At 35.4% G+C, this 24754-nt stretch overlaps 1 protein-coding gene across 2 annotated transcripts in view; it reads left to right on the forward strand.

Moving 5' to 3' along the window:
* The first annotated feature begins 2756 nt into the window (after nucleotides 1–2756).
* LOC113053705 (boophilin-H2) overlaps nucleotides 2757–24754 on the forward strand; it is a 31621-nt gene continuing 9623 nt past the window's right edge. The window contains exons 1-2 of one of the 2 annotated variants that reach the window (XM_026218986.1): nucleotides 2757–2914; nucleotides 17818–18021. In XM_026218986.1, the coding sequence (XP_026074771.1) occupies nucleotides 2833–2914; nucleotides 17818–18021 (286 nt within the window). In that variant the 5' untranslated portion in view covers nucleotides 2757–2832. The remainder of the gene's footprint in view (nucleotides 2915–17817; nucleotides 18022–24754) is intronic. The other variant, XM_026218987.1, reaches the window with a different exon arrangement.

Genomic DNA, 24754 nt, shown 5'->3' on the forward strand with positions numbered 1-24754 from the left:
GTTCAGAAAAATAAATAAAATTAATCCGGTCACCGTGTATGAGTCTCTTTCTTCTGATGAACACAAAAGAAGATATTTTGAAGAACGATGGTAACCAAATAGTTGATGGTAGTCACTGACTTCCATTTTTTATTCATTCTGTGGAAGTCTATGGCTCCCGTCAACTGTTTGGTCACCAACATTCTTCAAAATGTCCTCTTTTGTGCACATCAAAATAAAGAAACTCTGAAAGAATTTTCATTTTTGGGTGAACTATGCCTTTAAAGTTCTGAAGGAAATGCTGGATTATCTTTAGAAAGGGGTGTAAAAATCAAGTAGGTTTATCATTCACACTGAAGATTGTAAATGAATAGATTAACTTGAAATCTAAATTCTGTCATTAATTTTTTGCTTTTGAATTTGCTTTTATTAGCTTGAAATCCTCTCGTCACCACTGACTTTCATTGTATAGAAAAAAGCTTCCGTTTTGGTCCATGGTGAGTAAATTCTAACAGAAATAATTGCATTTTTATTTGGGGGGGGGTATTACTTTATTTCAACATGAAAGGTCAAACATAATTTGTAATATTTTCTAAGATGAAGCTGGCAAATAAATGATCATACAAATATTTGCATCTGTCTCGAAATAATGTTCAGCGACAGTGAGTCAGCAAGTTATTTAACCTTCCTACCAGTCACTTTACATTTTTTTCTAAAAACATTCCAGCCTCTGTATTTATTTATTTATTTATTTATTTTGTAAATGTCAATGCATTGGATAATGAGATGTAACCTAAGTTGCCCACAGGTATACTGCAACATTAAATGACTGCAGAAGCTTATTATAACCAGCACAAACAATATAATGACCTTCAGACCATGAGAGGTGATTCTCTCATTCAAAATCAAATAGCAACATTGTAATAATCACAAACTTCCACTGTTAAATTAATATTAGAATTGACTTGTGTGCTAAATTAGCAACTTTTCTATATGTTGACATTCTATAAATATATTGGTTTGTGGGTTGGGAAATAATAATAATAATAATAATAAATATCTGTCTTTCAAGTGTATCATCTCTTCCTTTGACTGTATTTCTAAGTAAAAAGGAAAAGAAAAAGAAAAAGAATATGAGTGGAGAGAGTATGTTGTAACACTGAAGGGATTTAAGGATTTGGGAGATTGAGAGGCTGTCTTGATTCTTGACCTAACTTTTATATGAATATTATTATATGAAAGGAAGTAGTGTGGATGCAGTTGGAAAATTACATGTGAGTCATTTAAAGACATGTTTTAATGGGGCAATTTCAGACTGTTAGCCAAAAAGTCTCATTTTTTTAAGAGGCTGATTTAAGGGAAACCATTTTAAACAGGATATCTACAAGTTTCACTTAACTCGATACTGTTCAAGTTATTGTGGTTGCAGACTAATTGTATGTGGCCTTGCAGGTAGGAATTCAAGGTAATCACCACCATAAATGCGTGATGGACTGTGATTCTCTATCTGTTTCCAGGCAACATCGACCAGCACAGCACATGGGAATGAGAGAACGTCTGCACCAATCATACTTTCGACCATGTCTTCACGCTAAACACCAATCTGTGGGACCCATCTGAGAAGAACGAGGACATTATCTAGATCACATGCACTGCTTCTATAGATTTTCAACATTTAATGTCATTAAAACAGGAATATGATCTGATAACATCAAGTCATACAATATCTGAAATCTAAATTATCATGTGCATCAGCTTAATGTAAAGCTGTTAATGTAAAGATTTGTTACCATGCCTTTAAAGCTTTTTGCATCTCTTCACACATAATATATCCCCACTGCTGAATAAATACTCAGACAAAAAATGAAATAAAATAATAATAATAATCCATTTAGAGAGCTCTAGGAGATTGCCTTGGACATCACTGTAACATTTACACATACTTTTTTTATTTGTACCCCTGTGGATTTAAGTGTCTTATTTTTATTAATACCTCCAGTTAATCATTATTTGCCTAAAGATACAGACCGTCGGTTCAAAAGGGCAATCAAAAGCAGTGAGTCACTTAAGAATACAAATCCAGTTCCAGTAAACTGAATTTCATGGCCCATTCATGGAAAATCAGAAATACTAAATAAATGTATATTTAAAAAAAAGAAAGAAAAAGAACAGAACAAGTTGTTGTTTTGGAAAACTTTATATAATTCATAAATCAGTCTGAATCTGATTGTTTAAAACATTCAGAGTGATTTTGCTAATGAAGAATGGTTTGTTAAAAACCCTGAATAACTCTTATGAATGGGTTCCTTTTAGTGAATCAAAACTTACAGCGCGACCAGCGTATATCGATTCTCAAATGAATTACTCTTCTTTTTAAATGAATCAAAACATAAACCAAAACCAGCGTAGCTCGATTCCCGAACGAATCACTCTTACGAACCAGATATTTTTTATAGAATAAAAAAAAAAAAAAAAAAAAAAAAAAAAAAATACACTGCAATTTATTTTTGTTCATGTCCGTCTGGAAATGAATAAAGAATGAACGGATCTTGACACTTTATAAATATATTAAGTTAGCCACTAACTGCATAAGATACGCTGGAGATACACCTTTCTTGCTGTAATCAATGTTATTTTATTTTAAAAGCATAAGTATGTGAATAAAGGAATTATTACCACTTATATATATATATATATATATATATTTATATACGAACGAACGATCATCACCGGAAGTGCGTGACTGACTAATGCGCAGTCAACGATTATTTGGAGTAGTTATACTATTGGGAGCCACAAACTTACTTACTACGCCACATAACTCTGAAGAGAGTGATTGCCTCGTCTGCTAGAATGGCTCAGTTACTGAGCTGGTTATGTACACCGCTGCTTCTGCTGCCTCTTTTTGGGATATGTTTCACCAAATCAGAAAGAGGTGAGTTAATATTCTTTTTCCTAATGATTATTATTTAATAAAAAGTTCATTTTCCCTTTGGTGGAGTGATTTTGCACTTCTAGAAGTTCCAAAAGTATTTTGAAGACTCAACTGTGATAATTATAATTGTTGATTTAAATACAGCAATGAAAGTAGGCTACTATAGCCTACTTATATTTGCGGTCAGAGTTTATCCTAACACGACCACTGAAAGGAATTGAAAGTTAAATCAGGCAATATAGTTACGTGCTCTAAGTGTTTAGGTGAGCTGAAGCTACTTTGAAGGTAACGTGACAGATTAAGTTATATTTTAGATGACGGGTAATTTATAAAGATTGCAGAATTGCATATTAAATAGAAGGTTGCTTAAGGTGTCACACCACAGAGTTGAAGCGATCCGCTGGCTTAAAACTTTCAGTTCAACTTCGATGATTAAATCTAAAACAAATAAGATTTTTGTCAACAAGGGCTGTTTGCTTTACAACCACAAATTCAATTAAGTGAGATGAAACTCAAGGATTGATAGGTTTTAGGGGCATAGAAAATAGCATTTTGTGTCACATTTGATCTGTTTCGTCTGCTGTAATAAATATGGGAAGATTACATTATAACTTTTGGGAACTGGTATTTAATATTTAACTTGCTTTATTTAATTCCTGCAATGCAAACATATATGTCAGTAGATTATATACACACACACATACATATATATATATATACATACACACACACACACACACACACACACACACATATATATATATATATATATATATATATAATCTGCTGATATGTTTGTATAAATATCATGTATTTCCTATAACTTCATATTATTAAAAGATGAAAATGTTCCTAAATGCTAGTTCCTAGTTTATTTAAATCCTAGTTTATTTATTTTTAATTACAAGAACAAAATCAGTGATTTAAAGATAAGTGACTTTTATTTATTCATTTTTTATTACCAAATTTAAACACAGAAATCCATCCAATTATGTCAAATATTTCAATCAGTTACTTAGTTCTCCATCTTTTTTAAATGCAAAAGTATCTGTAAATAAATGTATGATATCATAAGATCTTAATAGATTAATTAATTAAAGTTTTTGTATTATTATTTTCCCCATGTTCAGTAGCATTTTTGTGTCAAGCTCTTAATTCTTGATGCAGACTATAGGGCTGGGTGATATGGCCAAAAATAATAACAATAAAAATGTTCATGTCAGTTGGTATCGATAATTATCACAAAAATGTCAAATAAATCTTTCTTTTCTTTCTTTTCTTTCAAGTTTAAAGATGGATTTCTTCTCCTTAGTGAAAGTTGTAGACACCATAGAACCCAGACGGTTAACTTTTGAGTTTTACTTTTTTTTTTTCAGAACATTACAAACTTGCCAAACCTGTGAACATTTCACAAATCTGAGGTACAATATTCAGAATTTATAATTCAGTCTTTTTTCCTTAAAATATCTTAATAGAGAAATAATAAATTAGTTTATGCATGTTCTAATGGATGACATTTTTTTCCAGTCATGAAAAAGGTCTGTGTTCCCTGACTTTGATATCATGATGCAGATGTAAATTTATGTTCATTAACAAAAACTGTAACATCAGTAAAAATTGTAACAACATAGGGTAAAATGTACTGTAAATATTCTGACAGTTTAAGTTAAGACACATTTTTTTTAAATTAAAGCTGCAGTAGGTAACTTTTGTAAAAATATATTTTTTACATATTTGTTAAACCTGTCATTATGTCCTGTCAGTAGAATATGAGACAGATAATCTGTGAAAGAAATCAAGCTCCTCTGGCTCCTCCCAGTGGTCCTATTGCCATTTGAAGAAATTCATCCGCTCCCGGTAAGAAACAACCAATCAGAGCTGCGGTCCGTAACTTTGTGTTCAAAATGTAGAAAAATTTATATAATAAGCGAGTACACCATGAATTCATTTTCCAAACCGTGTTTTTAGCTTGTCCTGAATCACTAGGGTGCACCTATAATAAGTGTTTATATTCAGACTATTTTAGATTGCTTCTGGGGTACCACGGCGGAGTAACTCAGTACCTTTGTGATTCTACATAGACATAAACAGAGAGAGTTCCGGCTACGATGTTCTTCCGCAAGACGCAAGCAGTTCTGTTTATTAACCGCTAGAGCGCCAAAAGTTACCTACCGCAGCTTTAACTATTAGCCATCTATAGTATCACACAATTAGATCATGATAACCAAAGGTAAAATACATATCACCTCACTAACATGGTAAAATTGAACTAAATGGTGGTGTTTGTAGGGGTGTTAGAAAATATTGATGTTGCCGTATATTTTACGAGACTGTATTGATTCGATATTTTCAAGATTAATGTTTTTATCATTTTGAGTTTATATCCTGACCGTTAGATTGCAGTTTTCATCTCTGAACAGATTCTAAGTGACATGAAATACTAGCATTACTTAGCATACTCACCCACTGGTTTCCAAAGAGCATTTTTGAAGCCAAAAGTGGGCGGAAGTGGCCGACACCTTCTTGGCTGTGCGTCACTGAGCATCACTCCCGGATAATCAAAAATGGGCAAAAAGGCGGGAGCTGGTTTCTGAAACCATGCCCACCTGGCTCGACGGCAGTGTCAGCAGTGGCAATCCGCCTGTCATTCAAGTGGCTGAGCCCTTATTTATGCAGAACTTTATGGCTTAATATAATTTAAATGGATGAGTTATAGAAAAACAATCACCCCCTCACAGTTGTCACGAAGGCCAAAATTAGCTATATAGACCAAAATAAGTTTTTGTACCAGGCTGTGAACATGTTTTTTTCTGCTGTAAAGTTGGGCATTTTAAAATGAGGAGTCTATTCGGTTGTTAAGTGATGACGTAATAAGCGATGCTTCCGGGTCCAAGCCTCAACTCGCTTCACTTGAGAATACTACCTCAGCAGCCGTTTATGAGCACTGTTTATTCATATTAATCATTTAAGCTAAACGCTTTCAAACTTACGGTATACACTACAGTCTCCGTGCTCACAGCTTCCCAAACACAAATAATTTTTATATTTTTTTTTATATTTATATTTTCATTTTCTGGGACTTCAGTATGGAGTTAAAGTTGGAGTTAAAGGTTAAGATTATAACTTTTTCGCTAGTATTCTATCACATTGTGAGTTTATATTAGCACCTTTTGTTGTTTTCTCGTGGTAACTGATAGAGCGTTTGGACACGGAAGCGCTGCTACGTGACGTCAGACTTAACAAGCGAATGGGATAGACTCCCTTTTGGAGCCAGCCTCCAGTGGCCAGTCGATGAATTGCAGTTTTAGTCAATTATTGGTTTCAAGAGAGGGAGGGGAAGGTTGCCGCTTGCGTCCTCCGTGGGACCTTGGGATGGTTGCCGCCTCGGTTCCAATGCTTCCCGCGTCCTGTGTGAAGATGCTTACACTGGGGCGCAGCAGGCGGTATAGGGTCATCATGCAGCTGCAGCTTTCTCTGATCATTTTTGGGATGTTTTGTGCAGATGGGATGGTCTCGCGTTGTGGTTTCGGCGATTCCACACGGAACTGAATACAAACTGAAAAACTTGTGAAATCCAAATGGAAAGGTTCAACATCTGTATTAATTTTAATTGTTTTACAATCGTTTTGTTATCTTTAAAGCTGCAGTAGGTAACTTTTGTAAAAATATATTTTTTACATATTTGTTAAACCTGTCATTATGTCCTGTCAGTAGAATATGAGACAGATAATCTGTGAAAAAAATCAAGCTCCTCTGGCTCCTCCCAGTGGTCCTATTGCCATTTGCAGAAAGTCATCCGCACCCGGTAAAAAACAACCAATCAGAGCTGCGGTCCGTAACTTTGTTTGTGTTCAAAATGTAGAAAAATGTATACAATAAGCGAGTACACCATGAATCCATTTTCCAAACCGTGTTTTTAGCTTGTCCTGAATCACTAGGGTACATCTATAATAAGTGTTTATATTCCGACTATTTTAGATTAGGTACCGCGGCGGAGTAACCCAGTACCTTTGTGATTCTTCATAGACATAAACAGAGAGAAGTAGTTCTGGCTATGATGTTCTTCCGCAAGACGCAAGCAGTTCTGTTTATTAACCGCTAGAGCGTCAAAAGTTACCTACCGCAGCTTTAAGGAATCCTGTACAGACTCTATTTTTCATTGATATTAAGCAGATGTAATTTTTTGTTCAGATCAAAATGTATTTGTTCCATTGTATGTTACAATTGTAAACTTAAACTGTGAACATTTAAGGCAGGGTCTGAAAATATATATGGTCTTTTTTTTAATACCTTTTATACATACAGGCCCATCTCAATAAATTAGAACGATGTGGAAAAGTTAATTTCAGTAATTCAACTCAAATTGTGAAACTTGTATTTTAAATAAATTCAATGCACACAATTAGTTTATATGACTGAATTAGTTTATACTTGCTAGGGGATCCTTTTGCTTTAAGGTGTCAAATCCTGCTGGAAAGTGTAATCAGCATCTTCAAAAAGCTGGTCAGCAGAAGGAAGCATGAAGTGCTCCAAAATGTCTTTGTAAATGGGTGCATTGACTTTGGTTTTCAAAAAACACAATGGAGCAGCATGTGACATTGCACCCCAAATCATATCCTACTGTGGAAACTTAACACTGTACTTCAAGCAACTTGGGCTATGAGCTTCTCCGGCCTTGGTTTCCAAATAAAATACAAACTTGCTCTCATCTGAAAAGAGGACTTTGGACCACTGGGCAACAGTCCAGTTCTTTTTCTCTTTAGTCCAGGTATGATGCCTCTGACGTGGTCTGTGGTTCAGCAAATTCATTGACACATCTGTGTGTGGTGGCTCTTGATGCCTTGACCCCAGCCTCAGTCCATTTCTTGTGAAGTTCACTCAAACTCTTGAATCAAATTTGCCAGACAAACCTCATAAGGTTCTCTCGGTTGGATTGTGCAATTTTTTCCACACTTTTTTCTTCTACTCAACTTTTTGTTAACATGCTTGGATACAACACTCTGTGAACAGCCAATTCTTTGGCAATTAATGTTTGTCTTCAATAATGTTGAATGTTACAGGGACTGATTATTTGCAAATGCAGATCCCACTGTGCTCTGGTTAAATATTTATTTATTTATTTATTTATTGCTAAGGTTTGCACATAGTGGTGTGTTCTTAATGACAGCTTTCATCAAAATATATCTTATTCCTAAAATAAGAAATATCCCAATATATCGCCTTGCTTACAGTATCACAGTGTATCGCAACATATCGTATTGCAACCCCTGTATCTGATACGTATCGTAACGCCAGATTCTTGGCAATACACTGCCATAGGTATTTGTATGAAAAACAGTAACCTAAATAACTTTGGGTCAAATATGGGCCAACCCAACTTTTGGGTTAACAATTTAATAAAAAAAATAATAATAACCCAACTTGGTTAGTCCATATTTGACCCAAAGATGGATTGAAACAACCAATTATTTTATAAAGTGCGCCTGTCACAGTGCATAGAAATAGTAGTCTAATTTCTTTTGAAAGATTCTGTCACATATATGCACTTTAGTCTTGAAAAATAAAGAAGTGAGATTAAGAGATGTTCCTTTCTGTGAATAATTGGCCTGTACTATGGCTGTGAAGTTCACGTAAAGACACATCCGCTCTTGCCAGATGTGACCGCCATTCTCAAGAAGGTGCAATGCAGAGATCAGGATTCTGCATGACAGTTTATGAAAGTGAGTTATAAGTAACCTTTTCGTTGAACAAACATGTAATGATTTCTCGTTATGCTAATGACATGACTGACAATATTATGAATATTTTATGACATAGGGGTGTGTAAATTAACACATTCTGCAGGATTTTATATTTGTTTATAAGAAACACTTACAAAGTTTGTTGTTGTTGGCTCGATATATTTTGTTTGGACATTATGACTCCTTCCCATTAATCTTCATCAAGAAATTGTTCTATATAATAAAGCTATCCTAAGATGCAAGGCACATAATCCTCACAATGTTTTTTTTTCCTGGGTTAAATATACCACTATTAGTCATGCCTCATTGAACGAGTCATTAGAGGAAGGCTTGTCTAAGCCGATAGCTCTATCTTTTTCCTGAGGACTGACCCTTTTTCAAGACAATTTCAGTGTTTGTTCAGACACTTTGCAGAATTGCACAAAGCTCCTCCCTTCTAAATGGTCTGGATAAGTTGAAGTGCCATATCTAAAATTCCAGTGAACCATCAGGGGAGGTCAAAGAGAAGTGTGCTCACTTGATTAAACTGTAATTGCTTCTGTCATTCCTTATACATTCACTCTGAAGATGAAGACTGATGCCATTAAATATAGACTTGCATGGTTAAAAAGGCAATGGATTCTTAAATGTGTTCATATGGCAGCTGTATTATTCAAAAACAGTGTAAAAGTGCAACTAACCAGGGTGCTTGTGTGGGCTTTAAAAAGCTGGGTGAGATTAAGGGCGCCTACACAAATTTATACCGTGTCAGTGATGGGAATACATTGATTTCAGTAGCATGTAACAAAAGCATATAGAGAGAAAAAGCAAGGGTTTTTATGAAAGTGACAACCCAATTAGCCAACGAGAATATCAAGGAAGCAGGCATAGTTGTGTACTCCTGCTTGATTTCATCCTGACAGCTTTTCCACGCCCTTTAACAGATTTGTTAAAGTACCGGGAATGCCATTAAATTGTACTCAAGTACAAATAATATACTAAAATGAGTCTCTACATTTAATTGTACTTAAGTATTTAAAAGTAAAATGTAAACACTGTTCTTAGATTGTCTTTTGAAGTCAAGAGACAGTAGAGAGACACAATTAGATTTCCTCATTTTTTCATTGTTGATGCAAATATTTTATACAAAATAAAAAATAAAACCTTGCAAAATTTACTATTTTCTGACTATATGAGATGTCAAACTAAAACCAATATACTGAAACCTAAAATTAGCAGCAAAAAATTATACAGTGGTTTGACATTTGAATATTCTTAGAACAACCAAGACTAATCATGAACTAATCATGTTCACACTTGACTCAAGTTAATCTAGCAACAGTGATGGTTATTAAAAATACTACTTATAGTTCAAAGTCTGTGTCTGAAAAAGATAGTTAATCCAAAAATTAACAATGTCATTTATTTGCCTTTGTCTTTTAAAGCCTGAATGCACGCTTCCTAATTCTTTCTAGTTCGGAGTATGGAGCGTGAATCATTTGAACCAGTTTGGGAGTTCGGAGTGGGATCGCGAATCATTTGAGTCAATTCGGGAGTACGGAGCAGCTTCGCGGATCATTTGAATCAGTTCGAGAAATCGGAGCAGGTTCGCGAATCATTTGAGTCAGTTTGGGAGTTCGGAGCGGTATCGCGAATCATTTGAGTCAGTTCGGAGCGGGTTCGCGAATCATTCAGTCAGTTTGGGGATCGCAAATCATTTGAATCAATTCGGGAGTTCGGAGCGGCTTCGCGGATCATTTGAATCAATTCGAGAGTTCATATAGGGTTCGCGAATCATTTGAATCAGTTCGGGAGTTTGTAGCGGGTTTGCGAATCATTTGAGTCAGTTCGGGAGTTCAAAGCGGATTCGCGAATCATTTGAGTCAGTCTGGGGATCGCGAATCATTTGAATCAGTTCGGGAGTTCGTAGCGGGATCGCGAATCATTTGAGTCAGTTCGGGAGTTCATAGCGGATTCACGAATCATTTGAGTCAGTTTGGGGATCGCAAATTATTTGAATCAAGTCGGGAGTTCCTGCTCCGAGCTCCCAAACTGGTTCAAATGAATCACGCTCCATACTCCGATCTAGAAAGAATTAGGAAGCGTGCATTGTGAAGGGCGCTCTGAAAAGCGGCAGTGAATGTCCAAATGAACGTACCGATATATATATATATATATATATATATATATATATATATATATGACTACCAAGTCCTCTATCCATAAAAAAAAAAAAAAAAAAAAAAAAAAACTAAAAAAGCCTTATTGTTGGATTGTTTCTTACAAGTACACAGCTTTCTGCTTCATAACTTGTTCATTGATGGATGGGATTTGTGTGGTTTACTTGTGGATTATTGTGGTGTTTTTATCAGCCGTTTGAACTCAATTATGATGGCACCCATTCAATGCAGAGGACCCGCTGGTGAGCAAGTGATGTAATGCTAAATTTCTCCGAATCTGTTCCGATGAAGAAACATACTGTACTTATCTGCATCTTGGATGGCCTTAGGATGAGCAAATTTTCAATTTTGGATGACATATTTTTTTCAGAATGTCAGAATGTTTGTCGAGACCATGTTTGATCTGTTGCGCTAACTCAGTTTAGGACACCAAACTTAGAACTGCACTGAGGTTTCTCTCTTCACACTCTACCGCACTAAAATTTCGAGCACTGGAATGGTATTCATGCATGCATAGACAAAAATTGGATCTTATCTTCCCTCTGACCTTGAAAGATTTTGTACCATGATTGATGATATTTCAGGACTACATTGCATTTTTCAAGGACAATCTGTGTCATTCAGGGAATAGTCTACACTCCCCAATAGCATGTGGTGGGAAATATTTTTTTATTACGGTAGAGTTTTTGGACTATTTGTAGTATAGCAGAAGTTATTAGAACATTTTTCGTAGATTATGCGGGGATGCCATTACTTACATAATGCAATCTACTGCCTGCACTAATTTAATGTATAGCTAGGCCTGTAGTATCTCCTGCTTCCTTAAAAATTGATCTTGACAGTTATTTATAGATTGTGAGATTACCCTGGAGATTACCATTGATTTCAAAAATATATACAAATAATATATACAGTGGTGAGTGGAAATTCAATACTCTTTAATGTATGTAACACTTGAATACCAATTTACAGAAGTAAATAAATATAACAAAGATATTACCTGTTATTCTATACTCACATTCTATTATTGTTATTATTTTTTTACACTTTTACCAGTCTGCTTTAGGTCTCCTTCAAAAGGAAGAGGCAGATATTCCAAAGGTGCTTGGAGCTTGGTTCAGTCAGCCATGTTGAATAATGTATGTATTCATGCTTTGTGGTGGTTAATGGGAAATCAATGCTCTCAATTTCCAACTTTCTGTATTGTGTACAGATTTATTGCAGGGAGAGAGATATTGAGCAACCAGTTAAGCCTTTCAATTTAGGTGGTTAACTTGCTATAGAGCATTCCATGCAATGCTGTGGATATATATTTTCCCCACTAAGCCTTATGTTTAACGTATGTCCACATCAGGTGTCCCATATGGTTGAACAGATCGGTGGCCACACAGTCATTTAAAGAGCCAGAATCCTCTCATGCAGTCAGTTGCAGACCTGACAATGATTAATTGGGGTGTATGGGATTATTTGCTTCAGTGAGCCCTGCACTGCAGACCTCAGATAATTGCACCAGGTGACAGAGAGGATTTTCTGTCCCGCAAGAGTTTCATGGGATCCGGCATGACGAGGTTTACTATGTCACTTATTTTTGTTATCTGTGAACGGTAGTAGAATAAACAAGTTCTGACCTATCTGGGATTTTAAGGTGTTGCAGCCATTGCAGAAATGGAGGATTTTGTAGACAAAGATGGTCTGCAGTGCCACTGGCAAACAGGCCTTAACGTGGATCAAGCCTGGATGCCTGACAATAGTAAAGCAAAATAAATCAAAGCTTTACTACTGTACAAGTCGGTGCATAAGATAAACAAAACAAAACACCCATATAGTTTTGTCTGTTTTTTTTTTATGTCAAAATACTTTCTCCAGTCCCAGTTCAATATGCAGAGAAAAGTATAAAAATTAATAATTGTAGGTTTATTTTTAAACAATTAAAAAAAAAGGACAAATATTGTTGCCCTGTGACACTTTCCCTCCTAGCCCAGCACAACTCAACCAGTGGCACACAGGAGGAGCCTTCTGGAAACCAGTTTGAACACAGTCATTTTTCTTGCAGTTAAGGTCATCTTATAAAATTTTTCAAGATAACCAGACAACTCCCTTGCATTACAAGTCATCAAATAAATGATTCAGTTCAGTAACACCAGATTTGCATGTGTGTTTTCTGGCAATCGAGATCTGGCGGCAACAGTGTTTGTGTGTATACAAATTATATATATATATATATATATATATATATATATATATATATATATATATATATATATTAGGGGTGTAACGGTTCACAAAATTCACGGTTCGGTTCGATACGATACACTGATGTCACGGTTCGGTTCGGTTCGGTTCGATACGTTTTAGATACAGCAAAATGTAAAAACATCTCAACTTTTCAGAATGCCGCAAGCGCACCGCGGGTCATGTGACAAGAACCAACCAATCAGCTTCATCCTTTCCCGTAACAACGTTGAGAGCTCAGCCAAGATGAAGGAACAGCTGATCATAGTTGTATATGGATTGCAATTTTGAAATAAATTCAGTAGCAGAGCTACTGCAAGCGATTTTTAGAGCTGCAAATCCATTTATCCTTCGCTGAAATTTCCGCGTCTCATGGAGAGAGCACGTCATTGTTGCTTAGCAAAGACAGACGCCTCAGGAGAAAGACGCGCTTAGCGTTTTCCATGCGTTTTTAGGCACGATATGTGAACGGCCCCTAAGGCGCTCGCTCACTCAGCACGCGCTGAAGGCTCGTTGCAAAATGTCTAATGCATTTAACAGACCAGAAATATAAGATCCTAAAATAACCAACAGGTCTGGTGTTTGGGTTGGATTCCCTGTAAGCTATAGTGTCTAAATGCTGCAGGGATAGTTTGCTGCGTGCATGTTTCTCCTTTTTTTCGTCTTTTCCCAGATAGTACTGATGCATATATCCCAGATATTCCCGCTGGTTTTTTTTTTTTTTTTTTTGTAATCCCGCTGGTGTACCCTGTCATGTTGCAGATGCGACATACCGTTGTTTATTTATCCACCACTCTCTTGCCATCACCATTATAGCTTAAAGGGAATCCAAAGTGCACCCAAACACCAGACCTGTTGGTTATTGGAGGATCTTCTCATTTCTAGTCTGTTACGCATTGGCTATTTTGCAACGAGCCTTCAGCGCCCCAGCTAGCAAAAAATATCCGCACGGCTTCTTTTTGCCGCCGGCCCTAAGCTGTCGGCTATAGGTGCGTCCCGCTGGCGGGGATGAAACGTTTGCCGCCGAATACGTCACTCCCATTTCTTGCGAGATGCCGCCGGCGGAAAGCCGGCGGGCCGACTGCTTCATTTTCTTTGGCGGTTGCCTCCGTCTAATGGACCGCGGCCGGCTGGCGGCAAGCCGCTTTGAAATACAAGGATTTCTACTAAAATCGACCAGCAGCCAAGGCTATGTTTAGCATGTTGGGAGTTAGAATGGAAGTGGAACTGACAGCATTTTAACTACTTTTCACATCTGAAGTGATTATAAAATCATAATAGCCTATATGTGAATTAAATCCCATATTATTATTATTATTATTATTATTTTTTTTTTTTTCTCTTTTTTTCTGTTATTTATATTTCAGGGATCTGACATCATGTTTCAATGACAGTTACTGTACTTTGAAATGTGGAATTAAAACGTCAAATGGAAATTTGTCTGGTTTGATCAATCATTATTCTTGATAAACTGCATAATATATATATATATATATATATATATAATATATAATATATATATATAAATAAATAAATAAGCAAGCGGCGACCGATCGCTCGAAAATAGCGTTTGCCTCCGACGGGCCGCGGAAGGGTCGCCTTTGATATAACGGCGGCGGGACGAAGGCGGCTGCCGCTTCTAAAAAGCGGCTGCCGCCGGCGGTGCACCGTCAAACGTGTTTGCGATTACGCTATTCTGACGCTTCTACTGCCGCCGACTCATTGCTATCTGGGGCGTACTGAGTGAGCGAGCGCCTGCTGAGTAGCCTAACATAAACATATAAGATGGTGTTTTTTTCTTCTTCGGGAGTGTCAGGGGCGTTGCCTGTTACGTTGTTTGGGTTATTGGGCTACCTTGTTGAACGCATATCATTATATTTCTTTCTCTCTCTTTTTTTTTTTTTTCAAATATAATTAATTACTCCAACGAACCGTTCGGTATACATAATGCGTACCGCGTACCGAACCGAAAGCATCGTACCGAACGGTTCAATACGAATACGCGTATCGTTACACCCCTAATATATATATATATATATATATATATATATATATATATATATATATATATATATATATATATATATATATATGATTCTTTAATATCTCATAAGCGCACATAAGGTTACACATTTCACTCTTGCCATAACTTGATTAATAGTCAAACAAGAAATCATGTAATAATATAATTAATATCAGTATGAAGGATATGTTCACTCGGCATCCACTCCTTCAGTATATATATATATATATATATATATATATATATATATATATATATATATATAGTGACTGTCCCCATGGACTGTACTCTTTGAACGGTATCTGCTGACTAAATCTGATAATCATACCCAGTGTATAGAACTCAGTATAATCATATCCTCATACTATAAAACCTCTGTTTCTGTGACTACTCTCTAACACACAGATCTGTAAATGTATCAGTAATATGACAAATGGACAGTTCTTAATATGCCACGTAATGAAAAAGGGCTTACGTTAAAACTGACTCACTGGTTACTAATTCATAAATGACAAATACGTTGCCACTTATAGTTTTACAGTGTCCTTGTGTTGCAGTCAGATCCACTGTAGACATTTTTATTAATCATTGCACTGTTGCTCAGGTAACTAAAAGCAAACATTGAGCCAACATGACATGTTGACATCTGTAAACAGATATTTACATGCATTGAGCTTTCCATCAGACTGAGAGTTCATGAATGTTTTACTCAAAAACTGACCAATGTGCTAAATTCCACCTTGAGATGAAATCAACAGCTTTCTTTCAGGATGTATATAAAACAAGCAAAGGCTAAGTCTCAACATGGGGCAGTTTGCCCGAGCTCAGCATTGACAATGAGTTTGGCAAAGCGACAGTTTTGGGTTGTTCTGACCACTATCCAAATTGAGGTGAATCCAAGCAGAACAGAAAATTCATGCTGGAGTAAAAAAGCATCTGGCAGTTTAAATTTGAACAGATCTGTTTTTCCATTATAGACATAAGTTCTTTGGGGACAGTCTGCAGGTCCAGCTATTGTCTGTGTTATGATACACTGAAATTGCATGTTTAAATATTACATTTAAAAACAATTAAATTGGAAAGGATGTACACAAGAACTCATCTTTAAAGAGCTGCTGTGTCCATGGAAATGAGAACATGTCCTTTGCAATTTTGGCTTATGTAATTATTGTTATTATCTTAGTTCAGATTTTTTTTAAATCTTCATAATAGCCTATGGTTAGATAGAAAACAATAAAATATATCCTGTTAAATGCTCCAGTTTCTCAAGCTACACATGACAATGTGCAGGACTTTTTATATTTTATGGTGTGTGTGTGTGTGTGTGTGTGTGTTCAAATATATATTATATTTTATATAATATATATATATATTTTTTCTCTTGTGGAAATCCCATATGCCAGAGTTACAAAAGAGTTTTCAACAGTGTGCCAACTGCTCTGTTTTACCAAAGGATCAAATTCTGTAAAGTCTCCAAAGGTCAAATTGCATTGCTGTTCATAAATTTGAAGATTTTATTTTTTAAACGAATACTTTTATTCAGCAGTGACACATTCATTTGGTCAAATGTGACAGTAAAGAGATTTATAATGTTACAAAGAATTTTTATTTCAAATAAATGCTGTTCCTCTGAACTTTTATCCCTCAAAAAGTCCCGTAAAAATGTATAAACATTTTCACAAAACTATTAAGCAGCACAACTGTTTCAACATTGATAATTATAAGTAATGTTTTTTGAGCACCAAATCAGTATATTGGAAGGATTATTTAAGGATCATGTGGCACTGAAGACCGGAGTAATGATGCTGAAAATTCAGCTTTGCATCACTGGAATAAATTATTTTATAAAGCAGATAATCATTATAGGACTACAGTAATTAATAAATTATATAATGTAAAATATATTAAAATAGAACTGTAATTTTCAATTGTAACATTACAATATAAATGTAGCCTCTATGAGCATTCATACCTGTCTGCATTTAATAATGATGCATGTAAAAATATTGATGCTATTACTATTTTCCTTCAATGTCAAACCCATCAAGACGTATGCTATAGATGTGTGGGTTTCCTGCTTTTGTGCAAGAAATAATTTTATCCAGAGTATGTGGAATACCTAAAAGGAAAGCATTGAGAGAGGATTTCTGAGTGGAGAAGAGTGAGGAGATGAACATCAGGATGTGACAGGATAAGTGATCCAACTGCCTGCAGGATGTCATCACTCAAGTCCAAGACCATCTGTTACTTTAGTCTGTGGCACTTTGGATTCAGTCCTTGTTGTGTGAACAGGAAGTACAGCAGAGTTCACTTCACTCAGGATGCTCTTAGAACAAACTAATATGGTCGGTTCTTGGTAGGGATTAAGAACCTATTCCTGGGGAAAAGCTAAATCTTTTTGATTTAAACCATCCAAATTTATATTGATGAAAGAGTGCTTTATCTTCCTCGTTGGCTTGAGAGTGGAAGAGTGTAGGAGGTTCATCCTGATTTAACCAAGCGTTAAACACCAAGGGCAAATCTGTCCGATCCCTCAGATCTACAGTCTGCCATGTCAATGAGATCTCTTTGAGCAAATGCTCTAGCTCTATTAAAAGTAGGTGTATAGTAAATTTCCAGTGCCAGAAAGCTCTTTCACCCCCTACAAAGCCTTAGGTGACAGCTTATAGTTGGCTTCAATTTACCACGGAGAGTTTTGTGAATTATATCTGGAGCAAATTATAACTTCTGGCTTCCTTCCACCCTCAGCAGATGGAGTGGGGTCTGAAGTCCACATATTCCATCATTCATGCACCCTGAAGAAAGACGAAGGGCCATGCAAGGCAATAAAGGACAGGTTCTACTTTAACTTTGACACAGGTCGCTGTGAGCTCTTTGAATACGGAGGCTGTCAAGGCAATGCAAACAATTTCGAGTCCCTACAGGAGTGTGAGGAAATGTGTCTTGTGAAAGGTAAGGCAATCTTTAACTGACTTGTGCTATTCTATGACAAACAAAAATAAATACACACATGACTTTTTAAAATAACCTTTAAACTCAACGCATCTTTCAGAATGAGGATGTGTCCTTTGTGTTAGTCAATTTCATTTTCACTCAGTATATTGGATGGCCTGTCCCAGACTGGGTCATGGCCAACGTGAACTAGAGAAAGCATTTATTTCACAATGAGATATTCACCCCACTTAATTTTTTTCTAATTTAATGATGGGTTCGAATATTGTGATTTTTTCAATTGAAAGATCGAAAGGATAAACTATGCAGATTTATTTTCACAGCCGCCTTTGCTCATATTTACCAAAGGTGCCAATAATAATGGAGGGCACTGTATATACTACCGGTCAAATGTTTGGGATCAGAATAATTTTGAATATTTTTTACAGGAGTTTCTTATGTTCATCAAGGCTGCATTTATTTGATCAGAAAAACAGGGAAAACATAATATTGTGAATTATTATTATGATGTATGATGAAAATAAAGTTTTTCTATTTTAATATACATTAAAATCTAATTTATTCATGTGATGCAAAGCTGAATTTTAATCATTATTATTCTAGTCTTCAGTGTCACATGATCCTTCAGAAAACTTTCAATATGCTGATTTATTATCAGTGCTGGAAACTGTTGTTTTTTTTTTTTTTTGGAACCTGCATGTGATACTTTTTTCAGGATTTTTTGATGAATAAGACGTTTAAAAGAAGAGCATTTATTCTAAATCTTTTCTAACAATATACACTACAGTTCAAAAGTTTGGGGTCAGTAAATTTTTATTCTTTCTTTTTTTGACATTTTTAAGAAGTGATAGCAAAGATTTATATTATTAGAATATTTAGAATATTAGAATACAAAATTATATTTTGAAAAAAAAAAAATGCTGTTCTTTTTAACATTTTTATTCATCAAAGAATCCTGAAAAAAGTATTGCAGTTTGCAAAAACATATTTGGCAGCACAACTGTTGCCAACATTGATAATTCTAATAATAAATCAGCATATTAGATTGGTTTCTTAAGGGTGATGTGACATTGAAGACAGGAGTAATGGCTGATGGAAATTCAGCTTTGCATCACAAGAATAAATTATATTACAAAGGATATTAAAATAAAAAACATTATTTATTATTATTGTAATAGCATTTTGCAAGATTACTGATTTTTGATCAAAAACACATGCTGTACAACTCCTTATTCAAGCTCTTGTTCTGTCCAGGCTGGACTATTGCAATGCTTTCTTGCACTGGCTTCCAATAGCTGCTCGCATAAAATTCAAGGCATTGATGTTTGCCTACAAAACTACCACTGGCTCTGCACCCATTTACCTAAATTTGTTACTTCAGACTTATGTGCCCTCTAGAAGCTTACTTTCTGCAAGTGAATGTCGCTCGATTGTGCCATCCCAAAGAAGCACAAAGTCACTTTTACAGACTTTTAAATTAAATGTTCCCTCCTGGTGGAATGACCTTCCCAACTCAATTTGAGTCCTTAGCCATCTTCAAGAATCGGCTTAAAAAACATCTCTTCCATCTTTTTTTGACCCTCTAACTTCAGCACTCACTATTCTTATGCTTGACTTGTTATAGCACTTATATATCATTGCTCTTTTTGTTGATTTTGATTGCTTCCACTTTCCTCATTTGTAAGTCGCTTTGGATAAAAGCATCTGCTAAATGACTAAATGTAAATGTAAATAATTGCAACCTTGATGAGCATGAGAGTCTTCTTTTAAAACATTACTGATCCCAAAATTTTGACCGAAAGTGTATATTAGGGATGCAACAATAATATACAAATATAATATACAAACTTATAAAATAAGATTATTTCTAATTTAATCTTTTTTTTTTTTTTTTTTAATCAGCATATCACAACTTGAGTGCAAATATTTTCAGAATGTCTTCCTTCCCTTTTCTCCCAAAATTTGTATTTTTAAACACAATTTTAAATGTGTATTTTTTACTGTTTTGGACCCCAGTGTACTCACTGACATGTAAACAATAACATGTTGTACATGAGTCTATGGGTGCAGCACAGTGATGTGGGTGTTGGACAACGCGTCATATCTGTACTTTATAATGGCTGGAATGTTGTATTGACCAATCAGTATCCAAAACTACCCTTTGTTTTTTTGTTTTATAAGCTTAGAAATAACACACTTTCCAACATATACTTTTATGGGAAGAGTGAAGAGTTCAACATGAGGGAGTTGTTCCCAACAACTCATTAACTGCCCATAAAAAAACAATAATGTAACGCATTGGTGCGGTACTGCAATTATGGATCAGTTTATTACTCCACAAGTGTCATAATTTATAACCTACACTAGATTACTTTGTAAAGAGCGTGATAGATACTTTTAAAAACATCGGGCCAAGATCAGAAGAGCACATGTTTTGTTCAGACAACTTTAATGAATACAATAATTCTAAAGCAAGGAAAATAAAACGCACCAAATATGAAAATGTTTAATTTCTAATATTGGCATTAAATTAGTATATAAAAGCAAAAATGAAAATGACTTGAGGACAGAGTCAAATTCATCGCAACAAGCCAAGGCTGAGATGAGAGAGATGAAAGATTCCATTTAGGCAATCTGATTATTTTTGCAAGAATACTGAGGAACTGTTGGTCCTTTTCCTGTTAAAACAAGGACAAATGTGCGGTTCACAGTAAAGTCAGGCCACAATGGATTATTTACAGCACTTTGGTTGGTTGGGTGAGTCATATTTAATTACGCTTTCCAGTGGGGGTCATTGTGAATTGGAAGGGCTCCTGCAACATCGCCTCCTGTGAGAGGTCATCATAATAATCAGTACAAAACAGATTGCGTCATGTGACTGCTAAACAAGCCTCAATCCCATCACAGCCACAGAGTGGGGAAATCAGAAACTTTGCCACTTGGAAAAACACCTCCAAGGACCTGAGCTCTCGTAAATGCCTGCAAAGTATTGCCAAAGTTCCCCCCATGGAGGCAGAAGAGGAAATTGACTGCTGTGTTTGGATTCATTTCTTCTTCACTCTTCACCACATGTCCCTGATTATTTTCAGCTCTGCCAATTCATTTTCTAATTTCTGCAGCCACCAAACTTGCTTTTTCTAGTAATAGAGGGAACATTTAACCCTTTAAACCTAACAGCATGGCATCTGATCTTCGATGAACCAAAGAGGGTTTATGTCACACTCGTCTTGGTAAACTCTCTGATGTTGCCCTCCAGCAGGGCAATTTTGGGGTCCCAAGAGAACCTTTCAGTGATCAGTTCTTAAAAGAACCATTTTTTTTTAGAGTGAACAACATTATAAAAATCTAAATAGCCCTTTTTCCACTATTAAGAACCTTATTGTGCAATAAAGAGGTTCTACAGTCTTAAAATGAAAGGTTCCAAAGGGGTTATTTCACAGTGATGCCATTCAAAGAACTCTTCAGTGATGAGTTCTTAGAAGAATCATTTTTTATCTTAGTGTGAAGAAAATGTAAAATCTAAAGAACCTTTTTCCACTGTTAAGGACCTCTTGTGGAAATGTTTAGCAGATGTTAAAGTGTCTTCATAGAACCTTCAAAAGCACTCTTTTTTAAAGAGTGCATGGAAAAGTTTCTTCATGAGTGCAAGATTGACAATAACAACCTCCATGAAATGGCTCATGACAGACCTAAACCATAACCCTCCTTATATGTGTGTGTGTGTGTGTGTTTGTATATATTTTCCATATTTTCCGGACTATAAGTCACACTTTTTTTCATAGTTTGGCTGGTCCTGCGACTTATAGTCAGGTTCGACTTATTTATCAAAATTAATTTGACATGAACCAAGAGAAATGAACCAAGAGAAAACATTACCGTCTACAGCGGCCAGAGGACGCTATATGCTGCTCACTGCTCCTGTAGTCTACTATTGAAATCATAGAGCGCCCTCTCGCGGCTGTAGACGGTAATGTTTTCTCTTCGTTCTTGGTTCTAAATAAATGCGACTTATAGTCCGGTGCGACTTGTATACGTTTTTTTCATATATATGTATGAATGAATGCTTTATTTCAAACATAAACATAAAACAAGTAACAAAAGAAAGTACACTGAAAATAAAAAGACAAACAAACCAAGCAATTAATGATAATAATAATAATAATAATAATAATAATAATAATAATAATAATAATAATAATAATAATATTATATATATATATATAACTCATCTTGCTCACAGTTTTCTCTGCACTGTAACATTGCATTGCATTACTGTGAGTATTTTTGGCTCTTGCTTGTTAAGTTCCTAATTTGAAAGTCACTTTGGATAAAAGCATCTTCTAAATGAAAAGGCAACAATTAAACAAGCTCTCACTGTTTCCTTTTAAGCACTTAAAATTCAGGATTCAATGGGAATCACTGAGTATATGGAACAAACATCAATTAATAAACCATTGTGAGATATGAATGATAAATGTCTCCATCTAGTGAATCAATTCATCAGTGCCCTATAAAGAGAAGTGAGAAAGAGAGAAAGAGACAGACAAACTAGGAGAGAAAGATCATTTTCTAATTATTTTTCACCCCTAGAAAACTGATTCTGTTTCTTTACATATATTTAGCTTTACATTTTACACACGATGATGTGTGTAATTGTTGTGCCTCAAGTGGCAATAGATTGGATTGCAGTTTGTTTAAGCCAAATGAGGTCTTTTATGTCTTGAGTTAACCATTTAGCATTGACATTCATTTCAATGGTAGTTGCTCAGGTGGCCCAGAATGTACCTGAAAGTACCTTCCTTACTGCCATCTTTTTTTAATGAGCACTCAGTTAAACATAACGATATTATGCTTAAGTTCTGTCCTTGTGAGTATATGAGACATGCAATGACAGAAACTAGCATCAAGACAATCTCCTTTCCTAAAAAGCACCCAAGAAGCTGTTCAGGGGAACGGCAGTTTTGAATTATTCATTTTGGTAAGCGTTTTAGATGCAGCCCATCTACACTTCTGCTATATTAACTATGACCATATAAAACTGCATCATTTATTTTTAGCATTCCATTCAGTTAATTTAATTCAGTTTATTAAGTGTCCTTGTAAATATGAATTCTAGATGAATGCTGTGTGAGTGGTCATTTTCTAAGCTTACTTAGCATTCATCTACCGCTCTCGGTCAGGACAGCTGTCTGGGGCGTAGTGTATCAGAACACAGTATCTAGTTTCATCCTGATGAATTCTCCAACTTCATTTGTATAGCAAAGTGTTTTATTTAAAGTAGTTTTTAAATGACTGGGATAAACCACTTTTTAGCAACACAGTAATGCAAATAAAGTCTGACAGTGTTACATTTTATTTTAGGGTAAACTACACCTTTATGACATCATTTATTTTGAGCCATTTTGAAGAAGAAAAAAATATCCTGTTATGTAAATAATGAAAGTTGGTGAGCGTTTTTTTTTTTTTTTTTTTTATCCTGTTGACTTTCATTGTTTGGATGCGCTTACTCTGAGCTTTTGCCATGACCATAATCACATTTTAATAGCTTTTAAGCAGTAAGTGAGACCGCAATTAACATTGAATTATATCCAAAAGCATGCAGCAACTAGCTTTAATCTGTATGGTCTCTTTGTGACATTTATGATCAGTGTAGTCTGATCATAGAAAATCATGAGACATAGACAAATAAGAGAGAAAAACTAAATACCCTGATGATTTCTCCTAGCTGATTGGATTAAAGCCTTTCTCCATAATGAATGAACACTTAAGTGAAATATTTTAATTAGCAATGACCATAAATAAATTCTGCATTACAGGGCAAAAACATGGCTGGAAATTAAGTGGGGTTTTTTTAATCAGTGGAATTTTGGAATCCAGACATTAATTAATCAACAGGGTATGTGCTGAAGATGGAGCTAGAATACATCAGTCACTCCAGACTGTCTATGGCTTATGGCCAAGGTGTTTGTTAAGGTTCCGCTGAAAGCCACTGCTTTAGAATGCATTTCCCATATTTGTCTAGTTTAATCATGAAATATTTAATATCTGTATTAATATGTGCAGATGTTACTTGTGTTCTCATTATGTAATTCATGCATATAAATGGTGTACAAAGCTGTAAAAAGATTTTATAGTCCTGAGCTGTAAAATTAAAGGAATAGTTCACCCAAAAAAAGGAAGCATTGGTGAAAACTGCCTTTTGCCTGTGCTAGTGAGCCTTTTAACCTAAGTGTGGGGTAAAAGATTTTCACATCTAACACTTTTAATTTACTTTTATGTCTAAAGTTGCTGAAAAAATATCCTTTAAAAAACAAACAAACAAACGGAAAAGAGTCCATGCCATCTGGAGGATGAGCCGGGACCATATCGAGGACTGGTGCCTCATTATTTGTTTGATTTCAAGAGCCAGAAATGCAAGCTATTCTTTTATGGTGGTTGCTTTGGGAATGCCAACAACTTCAAGACCATAAAAGAATGCCATGAGCGATGTCTACGTATGTACCAGCAACACAACATTTCTCTTCTATGCAATTTTCAATAATGACATACTGATTTTGCTCAAGCTCTGAGTCATCTAAGGTTACAGCCCTTTTGTATTCTGGTCTGAATAATCTTCATTCCATAGTGCAATTAGAACTTTTAATTCAGCTGGTTCTAATTCAGTCCACATTCTGTTTTATTTTTGTCTGTTTGATAATTCGAACGGTCACAGTCAGTGCAGAACTGCAAATAC

This window comes from Carassius auratus, chromosome 34, assembly GCF_003368295.1.
Source record: "Carassius auratus strain Wakin chromosome 34, ASM336829v1, whole genome shotgun sequence".
In the NCBI taxonomy this organism is placed as follows: domain Eukaryota; kingdom Metazoa; phylum Chordata; class Actinopteri; order Cypriniformes; family Cyprinidae; genus Carassius; species Carassius auratus.